At 43.1% G+C, this 19,627-nt stretch overlaps 1 protein-coding gene across 4 annotated transcripts in view; it reads right to left on the bottom strand.

Annotated features, from left to right (window-relative positions):
- ino80 (INO80 complex ATPase subunit) overlaps window positions 1-19,627 on the bottom strand; it is a 53,222-nt gene that overhangs the window by 14,178 nt on the left and 19,417 nt on the right. For all 4 annotated transcript variants that reach the window (XM_034162211.1, XM_034162210.1, XM_034162212.1 and 1 more), the window contains 10 exons: window positions 19,213-19,297; window positions 19,012-19,129; window positions 18,810-18,895; window positions 17,754-17,921; window positions 17,462-17,595; window positions 17,283-17,347; window positions 16,416-16,509; window positions 14,925-15,123; window positions 13,750-13,890; window positions 13,090-13,315 (listed from right to left, as the gene is read on the bottom strand). In XM_034162211.1, the coding sequence (XP_034018102.1) occupies window positions 13,090-13,315; window positions 13,750-13,890; window positions 14,925-15,123; window positions 16,416-16,509; window positions 17,283-17,347; window positions 17,462-17,595; window positions 17,754-17,921; window positions 18,810-18,895; window positions 19,012-19,129; window positions 19,213-19,297 (1,316 nt within the window). The remainder of the gene's footprint in view (window positions 1-13,089; window positions 13,316-13,749; window positions 13,891-14,924; window positions 15,124-16,415; window positions 16,510-17,282; window positions 17,348-17,461; window positions 17,596-17,753; window positions 17,922-18,809; window positions 18,896-19,011; window positions 19,130-19,212; window positions 19,298-19,627) is intronic.

Genomic DNA, 19,627 nt, shown 5'->3' with positions numbered 1-19,627 from the left:
GAAAGCAGATGAAGTTAAAAAAAAAGGCCAGTGGAGGATTAGAGAGGATGGTCGAGATGGAGGGAGAAGACTGTCTGTGGTGGCTCCGGCTACAGCGAGGCCGTATCAGTCTGGTGGCAGTAGTGGCGATGTTGTGGTTTACATCAGACGGGGCCTCTTCACCGCAGGTGCCGGGCAAACCACCGCCGCTGCTCCATCAAGACCATGAACCGGCACTGTGGGCAACACTGCCAACCACTCAGATGAAAACCACTACTTGGGAACCCTGCAAATCATCATGTAATGGCAATACTGCCCAAAACCTTCCATCAGTCTTCTTCTATTTAACAGATTAGGTTTAAGCCTCCAAACTCCAACACCGCGTTCAAAGAGGAGTTAAAGCTTCTATTGGAGGATTTTTATGGTCAAACCCACCGAAATGTTGAACGTATTTAAACAAGTTTTTGAAAGGTATAAACTGCAAATCTGAAAACTCCAAGTTAAGCAGGTGGACATGACTATTTAATACAAGTCTCGTATTACAAAACAGATTAATAAAAGAATAACTGAGGACACAATGTCACAAGAGACATCAGCAACAAAGACAAAATACAAAAGAAAGTGCAGGAACACTAATGTGCAACTATCCACACAACCTATACTTCAGCGTACAGAGAGAGAGAGCGGTTGTTTGGTTCAAGGCATTTAGCGACATATGAAAACAAAATCCCCATTGCTGTTATACCCTGCAAGTCTGAGCCAAGAAAATAAGTAACCGATTTGAGAGAGCTTTGATGGCCTGTTTCATTCCAACACAACATTTATGGCTTATAATGAGTCACACATAGCTGCAGTAAAACATGCTGCCATTAGTCATAAATGGGTCCAAACTGGATATACTGATCTGAATTTAAAGACGTAGAGATGCTGGCCATCAAGAGCAATTTGGTTCAGATCCAGTCATTTCTAGAGGTGTGCCATCAAGCTCATAAACTGCTCTTCCCCCGCCAAACCCTACTCTGCCACAGTGTTAAAACTTGTAGAGGCATTCACTTATCTTGGCACTGACACTAAAGTTTCTGGGTTCTCTGCCTTTGAGATTGGGAGATGCCTGGGACGAGCATATGGAAGTATGAAGTCATTGGACAGAGGTGTGTAACAATGCCAATATTTTTGCAGGAGAATGAAGCTTCAAGTCATTAGGACACTTGCTGGTAACCTAAAGTGACTCCTGGATGTCTTTTGGACCAGGTTTCTCTGGAGAATCCTCATGTACTGCTGGAATGACTGTGTCAAACGGGCAATTACTTGGGGAGACTCGAGCCTCGGTCCCACAGTACTAAGGAAGGACACCGAAGCCAAAACGAAACAAGAAATCTGGACTTACGTTGTCTTTCATAGACATCATTTAACCGTCGTCCGGCTTCGTTCCTGTAGCTGGCGCTTCGTCAGAATTTTCAAATTGTTGAAAAATGTGAACGAATCCTGGTGACAACCTCAATTCCTCCGTATTCTATTTTGCTTTCTGTCTTGATGGTTCCTCATCGTTTGCGTAGTTCCCGTACCATCAGCATTTGACTGTCGTCCAACTTCGTGCAACCTCCAGCATCTCTCTATCGCTCTCTCTCTCTCCAGCCTCTCAACGTCTCTGGCTGCGACATGCGTGTGCACAAGCACGTTGTCAAGACAACGCAGCTGCAGGTGGCTGTGGACAGCACAGGCTCGCTGCAGAAATGATCACACATTGGCGCTTCATTTTGATTTTGTTTTAAAGCGTCAAGGTTGCCGTTCGCTTCGTTTTTCTTTTGTTAGTTTTGGTTTCGTTTCGGCCTTTTATGCGCTCTGCACTCGCAGGCTTTTCTGTGATGGGAGAAGTCCAGGCTCATTCATCCACTTTTTCTTGATGACTTGTCACTTTGGGACTTTTTTCCTTTGTTCAGCAAACGCCGTGTGACCGGACCATCAGATGAGGAGTGTGACTTGCATGGTGAGGGAGTGTGATCTACATTTTGGCCATATGGTGCGTTTCAGTGTGCACGAAGCACCGCATAGGTGTCTTCATGTTGAGGATCTCATTGGCTGGATAAGGCCAAGGGGATGACCACGTTTCACCTGCCTGTGGCAGAGAGATAGTTATTTCCAAGAGGTGGGGATGGACCGGTTGTCTGCTTGGGTGGTTTCCATCATGCTCCCAGATTTAATTTATTCTGCCATACTGGTATGTATTGTAAGTCAATGGCAGAAAAGCTTTTGTGATGAAACACCTGAATTAAGATACCTGTCAACCTCTGTAAATGTACCACAGGAACTCACAGGCCAATTTATGGGGTGTGACACCAATGCATGTGTCTCCACGGCATTGACCGTCCCTAAAAGGTCATTTTGGGAGCCTTTTTTGGAAGCAAGTTCTTGTTCCAGGGTAGGTACTTCTGAGCAGCCCAGAAAAACTGTTTGGTGAAGCTCAACCCTGACTGGACATTTATTGCGTGAGAGGAGACTACTATAACAAGTGCCAAGCCAGAATGACAAAACATGAGCAAGAAAATAAGAACTGAAAGCAGGGGCGGCAGATGGACCAATGAGGAGGTATAGGCGCATTTGGATTTTCTTCTCAGTGGATGAAGTCCAGCGAGGATTCGAGTCCATGTGGAGGAATGAGGAAACTGTCGCAGGATTAGTACATTACTGCAGATCTTCACCACAATGGCGATAACCTCACTGAGGACATTCACAGGGCTGTGCCTGTAAATATTTGCAATTTTTTGGAAAATTGGTGGAGTTCTAGCAGTGGAAACGGACCTCAATCTCCAGAATTATGCTCCTTCGTGTAGATCTTCATCCGGTGTGCTACCGCCATGTGAAATTTAACTGAAATCCACCAAATGCTTTAGGATGAGTTGGACAGAAGAATGGACAGCCAGACAGGGTGATTCCGATACACCCCCTCAAATTTTTTGATTGTATGGTGTATAATTAGCAGCAGCCTGGTTTTCCCAATGGGGAAACAAAAGGAGCTTATATCTTTGAAGCTAAAGGGGTGATTAACAAACCGCCCCAAATAATGAGCAGGACCTTTGTGTGATTACCCCCAAACCAAACACACTGGTGTTAAAATGAAATTTTCTCTTACAATACGACAAAATAGACACAAAACAACTTTGGGACTGTGTGACTGGAGTCTGCCTTGGAGGCCGCACCCCAAAACAAATCCCATGTGGTATCACACCACTCCGCCGTTACTATGGATACCACCTCAAGCTTCACCACCTGCCCTGCCCCCTTTGATAGCACGCCCCCCCCAATCCAGTCTAACTGCCAAAACCTCCCTCTCCTACCGCGGCCTATCCATACCTCCTGCTAGCAGATTAGGCTGCACTCCCATTTCTCGTCATCCGCTCCCCCAACACCCCACCCCTTGTTTCTCTACTACGACAAATTCTCCCCTCCTGATCCCACTCCCTGCACGCACTTTCCCTCCCCTACAGTCTGTCCCCCAACACTGTAATCCAATCCCTGTAGGGCCAGAGCCAGGGGCCTGACACGGTCCTGACCCAATTAGAGGCCTGCTGCCAGCTAATTAACCCCGGCCCAGCCCTGGTGCCTGGCGCCTCATACTCCCAAACCAACTCTGGTGCTAATTTCATTAATCCGCCACTCTGATTTTTTATTTATTTTTTCGTCTTGTCCCCTCTGCTGCTGCTAAAATGAAGTGTGGAGCCACCCTCAACAGAACGGGGAAACAAACCGCATCAAACAGAGCAAGAGAAAGATGGCAGACTTAGAGTGGCGGTGGGGCAGAGGGTGAAGGGTAATGAGCTGATGTAAGAAGATGGGTGGAGGGTTATGTGAGAAACGGAGACAGATGGGGGGCCACAGTACAGGTCGAATCAACGATTGAACCAAGCGTCGACCCCTCACTGTATAATGACACATTACACTGTGCAATCAATAAGTCAATGAGCAACACTTGTTCCGCACTACTGATGAAGGAAATATTAGCCCGACAGTACTTTGCTGCTTGTGCACGTATTGACAAAAATCGGTCATAAATTTAATTTTCTCGCAGGACGGCTAAGAGCCAGATGCCGGCAGGAGGTTTTGGGTGAAGCTGGAAGAGGCCAGATTTGCCCTTCTTGTTGACTCTTGCTGCGGACTTACTGACGAGAAACACAAAAATCTACATTACTGCAGTGAAACTTTAATGCTGTTCTTCCAAAAGCCCCAAAATATGTGTCTGTGTGAGCGTGAGTGATGAAGTGTGTGTCAAAACAGCACAGGGACAGAGACAGACGGCCCGACGAGGGCTTAGAGCTCTGCGGGAAACCACACCACTGCACCGCGGTCCGCCAAGAACTCTGTCATTAAGATAGATTTCAGCTAGTTAGCCTCAGCCAGCAGCATCTCTACACCACCAATGAAATTTGGCCGGCTCAGGAACACGGCGGGGTGCACACGGCTTGCTGATACTGTGGATAATGTCGCCCCCTTCAGTTATTTAATCAGTCTATCTCATTAACACTTACTTTAGTTTGAGCTTTGCTGAGGAAGACAAGAAAAAGTAAATAAATAAAATGTGAATTCGGCCCGGTTAGCGGTGCCAGTTTACTGCAGATGAAGCGGGGCGGGGCTGCCAGTCATCTGTGTTGTTTTGTGTCTATCAGAGGGTAGGGGGAAGCTTCCTGCCATTTTGCCATTTCTTTGATGGGACAGGAAGACGGAGCTGCATTTCCCACAGCCAGACCAGACTCTGGACTCCCTCGCAATCTCTGAGAGATACGCACATATACATTAACACCGAACCCTTGTGCTTCCTGTTTTATTTTAACGTCTCCTCCGTGCATGTCAACAGTCCATATGGTGAACAAGCTGTCGCTTTTGCGGGTCAGTTCTAATTACAGTAAGGAATGTGGTGGTCCCAAACAGGGAAGGTGATTTCTGTGTTGTACTGCATTGCAAACAGAACATGCAAGTTCTACCAAGGTTCTATGGTGGTATATTTAATGGGACTTATATATACATAGAAGTGTTTTCTTTTTTTCTTTTTTTTTTTTTTTTTGAATGTGTGGCTTGCAACTTCATAATTAATTTGTTTTTACAACTACATACAATCAGAAAAAGTTGGGTAGATATGCAAATTGCAAGTTAAAAAAAAAACCCTGCAGCGATCCTTACATTTGACTCTGACTTATATTTCATTGCAGACAGTATAAACCCATTTAATTTATTAATATACACCTGTTCCTGCCTCAACACATTTAAAACACAACAAGAACTTGGGACGCTAAAGCATTTACCACGATACCTAAAAGCATACCAATCGATGAAGCATTTCAGGTGTTACTTTGTCCCATTCTTCCTGCCAACACATCTTAAAGCGTGCAACAGTACGGGGTCATTGTTGTTGCATGTTTTTGTTTCAAAATCCTCCACACATTCTCTATTGCAGACAGGTCAGGTCAGGCCCAGTCCAATATCTGTACCCTCTTCTTCTGCAGCCAAGCCTTTGTAATGTGTGCAGAATGTGGTTTTGCAATGTCTTGTGGAAAAAAAAAAAAATTTGCCTGGACACCCAGCGGGGTTATAAAATATCTCACAAGACATACGAGTTGGAATTGGAATGTCTGGACATTTCAAATGTGATTTTATGTTGATAAACTGGGGGGGAAATGATTCATTTTCTTGAGAACTCCCTTTTGCACATTACAGCAGTGACACAGGGTGCTACTGCATGCCAACATTCCAAATATTTTCACCATTATCATGTTACACACAGAATAGATAAGAAATATTTAAATAAAAATGGTGTTTTATTGAAAGAAATTCAACTTTTTAAATGTGAGAACCACGATGTTGCTACCACAGTAGTTTTTTTCCCCCCAGTCCTCAGCTGTGGCGTGATTCCTAAGAAGTCCTCCGATTAGATTCTGGGGCCGATATCAACGGGCAGCCGTACTCACGCCATGTCGCTGAAAACAAACAGTTATTCAGCTCTGCCATTTGTTCAGAAGCTGTGGGTTTGAGAGGGTGGGAAACTTCAGCGGGGCTACCGTACATATCTGGGCCTTGATGTGGCAACAATGTGCTCAGCGGAGGACGGGTGCCGGACTGTTGGGTCACTTCCTTCCTACCGAGGCTGAGAAACAATCGGGGGGGCTGAGAGCTTGAAGCGACATGCTGATTTCACATCAGCGCGCAGCCTCGTCTGTGAACGAGAGATTCCGTGGTGAAGCTTGTCCTTGGTCTGTGTTTCAGGAAAAGACAAAGCTTCAGAGCGTGGGAGAGCGTGCGCGGCCAGGTGAGACGCAGCACGGTTTGGTGACTGCACCCGATGGTAAACAGACACACAGACCATCTATTAGCGTTACCTAACTCAGCACTCGAACAATGACCAGCAGCTAAACTTCCTCGCTTTGTCTGCACCCGTATAACTTCACAAAAGCTTTCAAACCGTTCTCACACATGCATACAAATACTTGTTTTGTTTATTTCTCACATTTGCACACCAACACATTCATAAGGCTGATGACACACATAAAAAACCCACTATATTAATGCCAACATAAAGATTTGTTTGTCAGTGAGAGGACAGTGAATGATATAAACAGTTACCGTATTATAACAGACTGAAGCCTCAACATCTATCATGGAAAATGCAGTGAGGTGATGAATAGATAAATGAGCCCATTCCTTAAAGTCTCTTAACACAATAACTCAAAAAACAACATATGCTATCATCTTATAACTCAGCCAATTAAAAAGGCATATCACGAGGATAAACTGACTACAAGTTGGTTAATTTAGCTGCACCCGATCAATGCAAAAAGCAGCTTTGTCTTGCTTGTAGATCGCTGGCTGCAACCTGCTCAATGCAGACACCTGCTTCTTGCAAGGAAGAATCTTATCACATGCATGATGGAAATAAGGAGCAGCTACGTTTTCGGCTTCTTTCACTTACATAGCCCAAAGCCAAAGTCTGGTGGCCACCAAGGCAACCGCTCCTATGCTTAATTAATAGTATTAGTGCAGCAGATAACAGAATATTTACAGAGGAATCCTTCAAATCTGGAAACAAGCACCAAAGTTGGCACAAATACTCCTTAGACATTACTCTTTTGAAAAAACTGAGTATCCACTTGAATTTTCAGTAGGCGGCCAGGTAGGGGTCAATTGAAGAATTGCACAGGGGTCAAAATTTAAAAATGTTTCAATCATATTGAAAGCTATACCACATTATTTGTCTGATCACAACAATACCAAAAAGGTTTAGTTTGGACTATCTATGACTGAATGTTATGGAGTTATGGGGTAAAAACAGCAAGAATGGTAACAAAGGTCAGCATTAGTTTGTACAGGGGTCAGATGTTAAAGTTGCTCTAAATATTGTAAAATGTGATGCAAATTATTGGTTGAGTTAATAGGGTTTTTAAAAAGGAATAGTTTGCACTATGTGGCATGCTTAGTTATCATGTTACAGGGTAACATGTCACATGTCATAGAATCCAATGGACGTCGACATTGCTCTACCTTTACCTTTCAGACCAAGCATTCAACACAGTCAAAACTATTTCATTTATTAATCCTATTAGTTCAACCAATAATTTGCAGCACTTTTAACAAAATTGGAGTAACTTTAACTTTTGAACCCTGTACAAACTGAAATTGACCTTTGTCACCATTCTTGTTGTTTTTACCCCATAACTCCATAACATTCAGTCATAGATAGTCCAAACTATACCTTTTTGGTATCGTTGTGATCAGACAAATAATGTGGTATAGCTTTCAATATGATTGGAGCATTTTTAAATTTTGACCCCTGTGTAATTCTTCAATTGACCGCTACCTGGCCGCCTACTGAAAATTCAAGTGGATACTCAGTTATTTCAAAAGAGTAATGTTTGAGGAGTATGTGTTCCAATTTTGGCACTTGTTTCCAGGAATGAACAATTGTTACAGTTATCTGATCCACTATATGGTGTAATCTATTTTAACAGCTCGTCAATGCTAATTTCTCAAATTTAGGTAGTATCCACTCATATCCATCTTTAACCAGTGTATCATTTGTTGAGTTAATAAGCAACCGGCTGTAGGATTTACTGTCATCTAGTGGTGAGGTTGCAGACTGCATTATGCTATTCTAATCCAATTACATTTCCTTCCGCAAATCTAATTGGTTAATTGTGTGAGACTACCGACCATAAAATATCACAGATGTCAATAATGGCGCCGTCAGCTGAGAGCAAGAGAAACTGGGCGGAGCGACAACAATGCCAAATGGGTGAATTTAAGCTACCATACAAAATTATTGATGTGGATTCTGATACAGAATTACTCAATGCAGTTGATGAGATGGAGAAATCTGTGGGTTTCCTCACAGAATCTCCAGTTTGGCACGAAGCCGCCGCTGCTACGGTAAGCTTCGCCAAAAACACGGCTCCAAGTCAAATTACTTACAGAAAAATAAACCGTGCAAACAATGGAATTGGATTAGAATTGGGAATAAGCCCCTTGTGTCTGATGATTTGCGGACGTTAATGCTGGATTACGGTCGCAAATATCCGTGTTATTGTAAATATTGTGAAACTCAATTTGCGACCATAAAATCTAGCATTAACGTCTGCAAATCAGACACAACAGGATTATTCCCTAATTGCCTGTCACTATTTTATTTGGATTCATGCTTCTTTGCCCTCTGTTCTTATAAGCAACATGTATGATCCCCTATTTCACAAGGCTGAGGGTTCTCAAACGTCTTAGCCTGCACTAGCAACCAGGAGACACTGTACGGAGAGAAACCTGCTCTTTGAGCTGTGCTACAAAATGCAAAAGATAGAGTGAACATGTCCCTTTTGGTCTCCATCAGGGGACTCGCTCTCATGTAGATACGAAGGGCTCATTCATGATTGATTGGGCATTGCAGGTAATTAAACCTTACGTACCGGCCCGGGCTTTGCATTCTCAGGGTGCAGGACTACTTTGTGTCTGTAGGGTGAATAAGAAGTCTGCAGGTCACAGAGCTTTCTCTTATCGTGCCTCTGTTCTGTGGAATGATCTCCCTACGTCAATAAAAGTCAGATTCTGTGGAGATTTTCAAGTCCAGACTTAAGACGCACTTATTTTCTCTTTCGTATGGCTAGCATACTGGTATAGTTTTGTTTTACGCTTTTTACTCTTTTAATTCATTTTATTAGTAAACGGAGCATGCCGCGGCCTCAACGTTACCTAAATTCTGGGTCTTTTAGTGAAGTTTAGGGTTAGTAGCCGGTGATCACCTTAGTATTTCTTGTTTTTCTTGTTGTTTAATGCTGACAAATTATACTGTATTTTTTGTCTTTCTGATGCCTGATTCAGTTTTTTCTCTCTGTTTAAGGTGCAGCTCCATCCAGAGATGGGAGTTGTATTTTGTGCTGGAGACACTCCTGTCCTGTGCACCAACAGCATTTTCTGTATACCGTATTTTCCGGACTATAAGTCGCACTTTTTTACATGTTTTGGCCGGGGGTGCGACCTATACTCCGGTGCGACTTATAAATGAAAAATATACCGGTAGGATCTCAATTAATTTACTGTAACAAAACAATTTTACGTGACAGAGTCGATCTATGTTTTAAAATGGCCACCGGAAAAGGAAATGCAATGCATCATGGGCACTGTAGTATGACGGCCATCCTATAGTTCACGCTGGTCGCGATAACCAATCAGAGAACAGAACTTTGGATGCGTATTCCTCACCTCACCCACAGCGTGTGAAGCTGACGAACACGGTGTTTGCTGTTATACCGGCATGGCGAACAGAACAGCTTCAACCCTTGGATATCAATGTGAGCAGAGTGTTTAAGTTGACGCTGAGAGCTGCGTGGGAGCACCGGGTGAGCGACGGTGGAGGATTAGCGTGTGCACTTGGAAGGAGCTGGCGTCGATGATTGTGAAAAGCGTTTGAAGCAGACGAACATGGTGTTTATTCCGGGACGGCTAACAAGACAGCTTCAACCCTTGGATATCAGTGTGAGCAGAGATGACGCTGAGAGCTGCATGGGAGCACTGAGTGACGGCGGAGGATTAGCGTCTCCACTTGGAAGGAGCTGGATCGACACCGCTGGGCGGTCATGAGCTGCGCAGGTAGGCGCTGCATGGTTCGGCTCGCAATGTGGTCCGCAAAATACAAACATATCCGTAGGTAAAATGCAGCTCACGAGAGGGCACTCGAGGCTTGTGTGACTGTTCCTGCGACTTCTGACTACCATAGAAAAATAAAAATTTTAACGTTACTGATAACATAACAAGACAACGGAGAAGGCCCGAAAAAATGCCACCAAAAAGAAAATCATACTCTGCAGATTACAAGTTGCGACTGGTGAAATATGCATCCGAAAACGGTAGCCGTCACAATATTATCATCTGAACTTTTCATGTTAACATACCTGTATGTCCATGGGACTTATAGTCCAGTGGACCTTATTTATGGTTTATTTTTCTTTATAATGGATAAAGTGGCTGGTGCGACTTATACTCCGGTGCGACTTATTTATGGTTTATTTTTCTTTATAATGGATAAAGTGGCTGGTGCGACTTATACTCCGGTGCGACTTATAGTCCGGAAAATACGGTATTCGTTTTGTGAATTATTCTGTAATTTATGTCTGTATCATGGCCTAAGCAGAGGGTCACCCCTTTGAGTCTGGTCTGCTTGAGGTTTCGTCCTCAGAGGGAGTTTTTCCCTTACCACTGCTGCTCTGGGGGTTAGTAAGGTTATACTTTACTTGTGTGAAGTGCCTTGAGGCAACTCTGTTGTGATTTGGCGCGATATAAATGAAAATAAATTGAAATTGAAAATTATGCACTAATTAACAGATGGTTAAAAAAAAGCCCCTAAATCCTACATATTGCAGCTTTAAAAACAGCTGATATTTGGTGTAAGTACCATTCAAATCTGCTTCAAAATGCAATTTTTCTTTGATGTAGAACAGATTTAAAGTTAATTATTCAGATTGTGAATTTATAACATTTCGGCAGTTTCACAGCCGTAAGAAATTGTGGCGGAAAAAAAGAGAGCAGCCATCATAACTGCTGACAGAGAGCGTTTATCAGAGATAGAGCGGTCAGGGAGGTCAGTGAGAAGGGAAGTGTTTTCTGTAAACCTGTAATGACCTCTCTCACCCTGCACGACCATTAGTCATCTGAACCCCGACGGCCGATCCCTTCCATCTGACCCGCCGCCCGGTCCGAACGCTTCTGAGAAAGTGCGTTTATGCACGAACCATCACGTATTCACACCTGAATGGAAACTGCAACTAAGTGCTTCTGAAAGTTAAATTCCGCCCCCCGAAAGCGGTTATTTCGTGCTGATAGCGCTTGGCCGACTGGCAGTCACAGACGGAGGAGGGTGATGTTCCTCTCTGACCTGCAGCTGGCCTGCGTGGACTCTCCCACGGGCTTGTACATCTCACTTCATTCCAAAAGTGGATACCCACCATTACAAGAAAAAGAAAGAAACCAAAAAAGGGAACCAAAATAAATGAGAGAAAGTCAAACTGCACTTATGAATCATCCTTAAGCCAGTGCTTAAACCTCATCTGTGTTTTGTAAGCGATGGCCGGCGACTTCTATCGAGCGTGACGTCTTTTCCCACAGCACCTTGACAAATGGCTCAGCAGACCTTCAGTTCACAAGCGCTGGGCGGTTTGGCCTAAATTTTAGTTTGTGGTATAATTTTGAAGCACAGATAGTAAAAACATACATTGTGGTACATTTCTTTGTCTTATAATTTCAATATAAAAGCTTCAGAAAGGGTAAAGCACTGTTATGACGCTATTACTGTGCGCATACCTGTATTACTGGGACATGTATCACATAATACACAGGTAGTCTAGAACATTTATTGCACTAAATTTAAAAAAATAGGGGAAAAAAATGGTGCAAATGCCAAAAACAAAAAAACAAAACATTTTCCCATCCAACATGCACAAGCACCAGAGGAGGGGAGTTGATTATCTTGTGGTCTGAGTGGTGGGCTTGAAACCAAAAGGATCCTCAGTTCAAACCGCCCCCCCCCAAAAAAGCAGACTCCACTAAGAGCAAGACCCTTAATCCCCCAGTTGCTCCCGTCGTGGATTTGAGCGCATTGCATGGCAGCACCTTGACATTAGTGTGTGAATGGGTGATGTGAGGCATCAATGTAAAACACTTTGAGCTTCGGATTCTGATGGAAAACTGCTATAAAAATACAGGCGATTTACCAATTTTCAAATAACTTTGTTACATCTTATAGGAAATTAGCAACTGAAATCTAATTTAATTTAATTTTTAAAAAAATGCACTACGCTGCACAAACTGTCTCTCTCAAAATCATACAAATAATCTGAAATCTAGCCAAATTGTCTTGTATTAAGCAAAAAAAAAAAAAAAAAAAATCTGCCAATGCGATAAGAAAAATTTACTTGGTTAGAATTCTCAAATCTAGGAAAATGTCTTGGCACTGAATAATCAAAATGTGCCTTAAAATGAGACAGAATTCTCATTTTAAAATTAGCCTCTGTCTTAAAATAAGGAAAACAATTGTGTTCCTTTGCTTGGATGATTTAAAATCCTTTGCCTTTCCTTGTTACTGGTTGGAAAAACCTATTAAGAAAAAGTGAGATTCATTTTCCCAAAATAACACCTTTTTTCTTATGTAAAAAAAAAAATTTTTTACATAATAATAATAATTATTATTATTTAGAATATATAATAATACAAACAAATATATAATAATCAAAATAGACAAATTGCTTGACAAGATTGTCTATTTTGATTAAAAATTAAGTCAAAGTTTCTATGAACAAGTCTTTTTGTACTTTCTTAGATATCAGTTTTTGCAGTGTACACTTTAATCTGCTTAAGAACAATGTGCTAAGTTCTATCAACTGTCACAATGGGCCAAATTTAAAACCCTGCCTGAGGTGGCGTCATCAGAACGTAAGTAAGAGACAATCTGGTGCTTATCGTGACATCAAAATAAAAGAATAAATAATATAAAAAGATAAGCTTTCTTTGTCATTTGATCAGAAACAGTGGGTTTTACAACATCTCCAGTATGAAATGGTTCAGGATCTTGGGTTTCGGAAACCCACTTACCAGGTATCCGGATGAAGGACCATCCATGGCGAGGGTAGAGCGCCATCACGCCCCCAGGGCACTGCGCGTGGAAGCTATTGGCCCTGGTGCACCAAGCTGTGGCACGTTCAGGGGAGCCGTAGAGGAAACACTGCTTAAAGACGGTGCCGCCACCGCCACGTGTCACCTGCCACTCATATTCGGCACTGCGGTCGGCACAATAACACTCCATCGGAACTGCTGTTACCTTGGAAACGAAGAAGAAAAATTGGACATGCTGTTAATATTTTGTGCAAGATAAGAAATGTAAATATTGTTGTTTTTTTTCTTTTAAACAGGGTTTATAAGTAAAGTCAACACACTGGCGGCTTTACCGTACAGTGACTTGGGTGGGGGCGGGGTGGTGGGAAACCCCGGCTGGTTTGACTGAATCAGCAGGTTCTGTGTGTGCGCTTGTATATATGAAGTAAGCAAGAGGAAACTTAACAGCTACTGGACAAACAGCCACTAACTCGCTTCGCTGATAAAAGCTGCTCATTGTTACAAGCAGACAAAGGCGCCGCGCACAGAGCTTCCCTCTTTCCTCTCCGTGACCACCCAAATGCTCTCTAACACAAACACTCAAATGCTGCACAAACAGGCGAGATGCAGCAAGTGACGATAACACCGCTTGATGCTTACCCTGGTAGTGGCAGCGAGCAGGAACTTCGGGGGTAGCGTGGGCTGGCAGCGCCGCAGTGTGGATGTGGCACAGTTTCGGCTGTGGATCGTCGCGTCCGCTCGTCCGACCACACCAGGCCTGAAGGCGGTGAAAACCAGCTCCTGAAGCGCACACGCAGAAAAACAAAACAAAACTGTGATTTGTTTTAGTTTTGGGTGATAAACAGGGGTCAGGTCAGGTCAGGAAGCATGTGCTGGTGTCGCAGCTGTCTACACAATCCTGGATGGCAACCACTTAAGCAGACAACCAGTCCGCCTCCACTGAATCAGCCGTCTGCTGCATCATGCACATAAAAACATGCCATGTGTCCACATGTCCACAATGCAAGTCAAGGATCCCCTGAAGAGACCTGGCAGCAGAGACATCGAGTCTGCAGTGGACGAGCGCTGCACGGCGGTCCAAACCTGTGAGCGGCTCATGCAATAGCTCCAACCAGTGTGAGGAACAAAACAAAAACCTTACATGAGTCTAAGCATTTGAAGAGAAGCTGCAACATCTCGTTTTAGTGAGTTTGTTTTTATAAGTGGGTTGCTATAAAATCTATTTAATGGCTAAACATTTTGTGTAAAATAATGATCGCTGCAGCTTCTATGACTTGAACATCTGATCATGTCACAATTTCTCCAAATGTGGAATACAGCATAAAAAAAATGCAAAGATAAGTAGGTGTCTGTTTTTTTAAAATGGTAGAAACACAGCGCCCCCTCATGGCGGAACCTGTGCAAATTCCCCCCGCTGATGCTCTGCCAGGAGACTTAATGCATAATACTTTTTTTTAATCACTGTTTTCTGAGATTAAGACAGTTTCTACCTCTCAGGACATTAGCTGATTCCTACTTTTAAAGAACGGTCTGGTCCGTGCACGCTGTAGAAATGCGCGGAGGGAGAAGGCAGTCTGGTGTTGGTGGGTCGCGCGGCTGCAGAGGGATTAAGTTCCACAGTGGATCCCAGAGGAGGCAGAGGAAGCCCGGGGCAGAGAGCGCGCTGTGTGGCCCAACACTGACTGATGCTCTGGGGAGAATCTCAGCATCATCAGCAGCACATGCTGCACGACTGGAGTTTCACTCGCACACAGATGTCTGCGGGTTAGCAGGTTTACTCTGGGTTTGTTTCAGCATGTGTGAATGTTTCCCACCTGCAGTACGGGGCTGGTGCGCGCACTGGGAAAGGCTGTCGGCCTATCCGGCCACAAAATCAGGTCCTCGCGGGTCAGGCACTTGCTCCTTGGACGCGTCTTCCCGCCGACTTCTTCCTGCCAATCATCTTCAAGGCCAAACAGTCTCTGATAGTAGAGCCGATACGCGGCTTTAAGTGACAAAAAAAAGGCTAACCACCTGTGAGAAAAAGGAAATAGAATTACAAGGTTTGAACGTGGTTCAGCAGTGGTCTAGGACACATTTGACTGGAGTTAATGGATGTTAACATGGGTGTTTTGCACAATTAAATTTTGCAAACTCAAGCTGCGGATCACAAACGGATGACCAAATGTAATTAATAACTAGAACGGGTGCCCAGACAGTGCAACACTCACACGTCACGTTTGACACCAACTCTTTGTCATACAGTGATATTACAGAGCCCTTAATCCTTCAACCGTGGTTATTCCAGACTGGGTCAAATTAAACAGTTATGACCTTGAGTTTCACCTTTCAAGGTTACAAAAGCAAAACATCATTTGACCAATAGAAATGAGGGTATAGGACTTCATATTAGTCTTTAATAGTAACCATAACTGTATCATTAACCAATTCCTCAGAATAACCATTCTAAGTATCATCTACACTGCCATCACTATCTGGTACACTGCTACCATTGCTAAGGACATGAGCAGAGTGCAGTATATCATCCACGCAGCAGAGAAGGTAATCAACTGCAATCTGCTATCCCTACAGGACCAGTACACCTCCAAGGCCCTGAGGTGAGCAAAGAAGATAGTGGCCGATCCCTCTCACCTTTTTGTCACCATCCCCTCTGGTAGACAGCTGAGGTCCATCAAGACTAAAACCTCAAGACACAAAAACAGCTTCTTTCTGTCCGCAAATAGACTAATAAATAATGCCAAAGACCCCCCATTTACCCTCCCACTTCCACAAAATACAGATTGGTCATCCTTGCACCAATCTGCACACCAATCACATGCTTTTGCACAGTCTCATCCCACTACTTTATATTTATTTGTTTAACAGTGAACACAGTTTTGCCTATTTGACACTGTTATTTCTGACAGAAGTATTTTTTTTCTTTTCTTTTTTATTATTTATGCACCAGCAACACCAGATCAAAATCCTTTTATGTGAGAACTTACTTGGCAATAAATCAGATTTTGATCTATATAGCATATAGGCATTTGACCTTAGCCTGTGATCTTGACTTTTTTCACAAATCACTTTGTCCTCAGGTGACCCTCAATCATTCCACCAAGTTTGGTCCAAATCAGATGAAAACCTTTCAAGTTATTTTGTTCAGACCATGACAAACAGGAGTGAAAAACTGACATAATTATTTTTAAGAAGTCAATATTTTCTCTTTGTATTATAGCTAACTTGGCCAACTCACTACTTCATCTTATCTTGCTTATTTCTAATGAGGTCTGTAGTACGGCTGAGGACGGAAACTTGACTCGTACCTGACCAGGGTACCTTGCAGCATGAGGTTGAACATCTCCACTGGAGACACATTGACGAAGCGCAGAAAGGAGAAACAGCTTCCTTTGTCATCAGCTGGGAAAAGAAAACCACCACAAATACTGACAAGACTATACGTAGAAAGATATTAAGGTGGTGAGATGAAAGCACAAAAGTCTGTTGCCATCAAGAATTTGATATACTATGGTCACTCATATGGACTCATACGGGATGAGTGCACATCATCTATATGTGGGCATATAATCAAAAGTAAATAATGAAAACACATGTTGGAAAAGTTGACCAGTAGTCTGAACCAAAACCTTCAAGGTCAATGCCAAAACCAAAGCTTTGACTTCAAGGACGAACAATTGACCATTCCAAGAACCAGGTTTTGACACATCAACCCCAAGGCATTAAGAAAAAGAAAAAAAAAAAAAAAAAAAAAAACTGAAAATGGATCATAGAAAGACATAGGTTCACATACAAAAAAAAAAAAAAAAAGACAAAGAACATGGACTTTTATGTCCAAAATGTGGTATATGATTAAAGTAACTTCAAGAACAGAAGTTGTTTCCAATAAAATCCATGTTCTATATTGTGCAGGTTGTTTAGATCCCTAAATTTTATTTAAAAACAGCAAAATTCTACATCTTGAATTGTCTTGAGATGACCGAGGCTTTGAACTCTCAATGCCAAGGCATCCAAGACCAAGACCAAAGTCGAGCACTGAGAGGAAGAAAAAAAAATGGGGGGGGTGTCTAAAGGTGCTTTACATCCCAGACCAAACATCAGGGAATTGTAATACTGAACTGGACTTTATATTTCAACGTGACCAGGTTTGGATTCAAAGGTCAATGAGTTCTCACCTTTTCTGTGAAAAAGAGATTGCTGGATGTGATGCGGAGCAAACGGAGACAACATACGAAGCAACCTAAGTAAGAGAAAAGATAAAATGTTTACATCACCCAAGGATTCAGAGTGATGGCAACCGCTGATTCTGAGCCTTAAATCAGCAAAATGACAACAAAAAGCACACCAGACTTACCTGCTGTTGACCTTGTTGTGTGAACGGATGAGCCCGTGTCGGTATATAAACTTAGACATGACGAAAGGTTTCAGGGACATGTGGAAAGGAGAGCGAGTCTCCTGGCGCTCAAACAAATCGGGATGGTTACAAACCTGCACATAAAGTGAACAAACATCAGTCATTATATTGGTGGCACAACTCAAAAACCATCTGCCGCCAACCCGATGTGTTGGGGATCCTCCTCTGATGGTCGGCCTTTATTACCCTGGAGGACCTCGAGAAGGTTCTGTAATTGGGCCACAGCTCCTACCTTCCTGAACTGCATGACGAGGTTCATGAGGGAGGAGGTGGTGCTGTGGGCCTGCTGCGCCGTTCCCATGGAGGACTGGAGCAGATCCTCAATAGAGATCTTGTTCCTCAGAGCCTGGTAGAGTAGCCGCTGTCGGGACGTCAGCTGGCAGTAGGTCAGGATCTCAATCTATGACGAGGTAGAATTTGAGGAAATAAAATGTCTATCAAACAACATTCATTTATCCTGAAAGCCAAAATAAAAAGCCAATTCCTTTGAATATTTTTTAAAGCTATGCCATTTAGGAATTTTACTTGAATTCCGCATTTTCTTCACATTCGACTGCAACTTGCCTTATCGGGTCTTTCTTGCAAAAGAAAGACCTGATAAGATCTCAAGAGATGATGTGATGAAATTGGGCAAAAAAGAACGGACGATGTAAGAAGCGAAAAAGACAGATGTGGAGGAGTCGTGAACTCTGCCATTCTGTGACTTTATAGATCCAGACTCCCACAGTGTACGGACTTTTGTGTGCGCGTGAGCGTGGCAGCGAGAGATGCTCACTCCATCATCCATCTAAAGGCCCTGCCAACACAAGCATCACTCAAGGACTTACCGCTACGACGAGCCTGCAGGGTAAATGAGAGAAAAAGGGGTGCGTTTTAATGGAAAATTAAGCTTGTTTCACTCGCCGTGGCGGATCGGAGGTGGATCTGCAGGTTGATGTGGCAAAACTTTTACACTGATAAGAGGCAAATCTGTTGCCTCTTGATTTTATTTGTACAGTGTTATGTGCACATATTCCACCCAACTGGATGAGAAGAAAAAAAAAATCTCTTGAAAGACATGCATTTCTTTCCACTGAACACCAGATGGCACATCACATATGTGGAAACGAAGCACTTTAGACTTGGAATCTGACTCTGCCTGTCCATCAGAAGACGACTTTCCAATTTCTTTCCAATTTTCTGCGAGCACCTTCGCGGAAAACCCAAAACATCAGCCGCAGAACGTTGTTCCGATTAATTTCGCATCTCTCCACGAGAACCGCTAAGAAGTATTAAGATCTCGTTCTACCTTGTCGGAGAGCTCGTTCTCCACATCCTTCTTGATCCTGCGCAGCATAAACGGCTTAAGGATCATGTGCAGTCTGGAAAGTTGGTCTGAAATACAAACGGAACAACACACAAGAAGCAGCGAGACAAGATCAGGGCTGGTGCACAAATTAAAGCCCCCCCACTCCAAAAAAGTCCTACAGTAGACTAAGAGCTGCACTCACTCTCGTCAATGGCAGACTTGTTTTCGGCGTGACTCTCGATGTCCTTGGAGAACCACTCATTAAATTCTTCGTGGGAATCGAACAATGTGGGCATGATGAAGTGGAGCAGGGCCCACAGCTGAGACAGTCATAACAAAACACTTGTCAAAACTTCCGTCTTTCATGCTCACACTCACTCACACACACGCGCGCTCATTTCACCTCTGCCATCGTGTTCTGGATGGGCGTCCCAGTGAGCAGAAGTCGGTTGCGACACTGAAACTGCAACAGGATTTTCCACCGGACACTGAAAACACAAAAGATTTTTATTGTAATTTAAATTGTCCCTACACTACATTTACATATTTTAGACCGTCTACAGCTATATAGATAAATAAAATAAAAAATATCACATTACATGTTTACTAGAAGATATTCAGTATTGACTGATATTCTTAGGGTTTGAAAAAGCCTCAGTGTGTACACTGTAGAATGCAATGAGTACATAGATAGATAAGTGAGGCCATCCCCTGCTGCTTATTAACGCAATAACTCAAAAACAACACATGCTATCATTTTATAAAAGTCTTCACCTTATTAAGGGCCCATAATAAGGACAAACTCATCCAACACTGGT

This window comes from Thalassophryne amazonica, chromosome 21 (genome assembly GCF_902500255.1).
Source record: "Thalassophryne amazonica chromosome 21, fThaAma1.1, whole genome shotgun sequence".
NCBI classification, from domain to species: domain Eukaryota; kingdom Metazoa; phylum Chordata; class Actinopteri; order Batrachoidiformes; family Batrachoididae; genus Thalassophryne; species Thalassophryne amazonica.
This window is presented reverse-complemented; position numbering and strand designations above follow the sequence as displayed.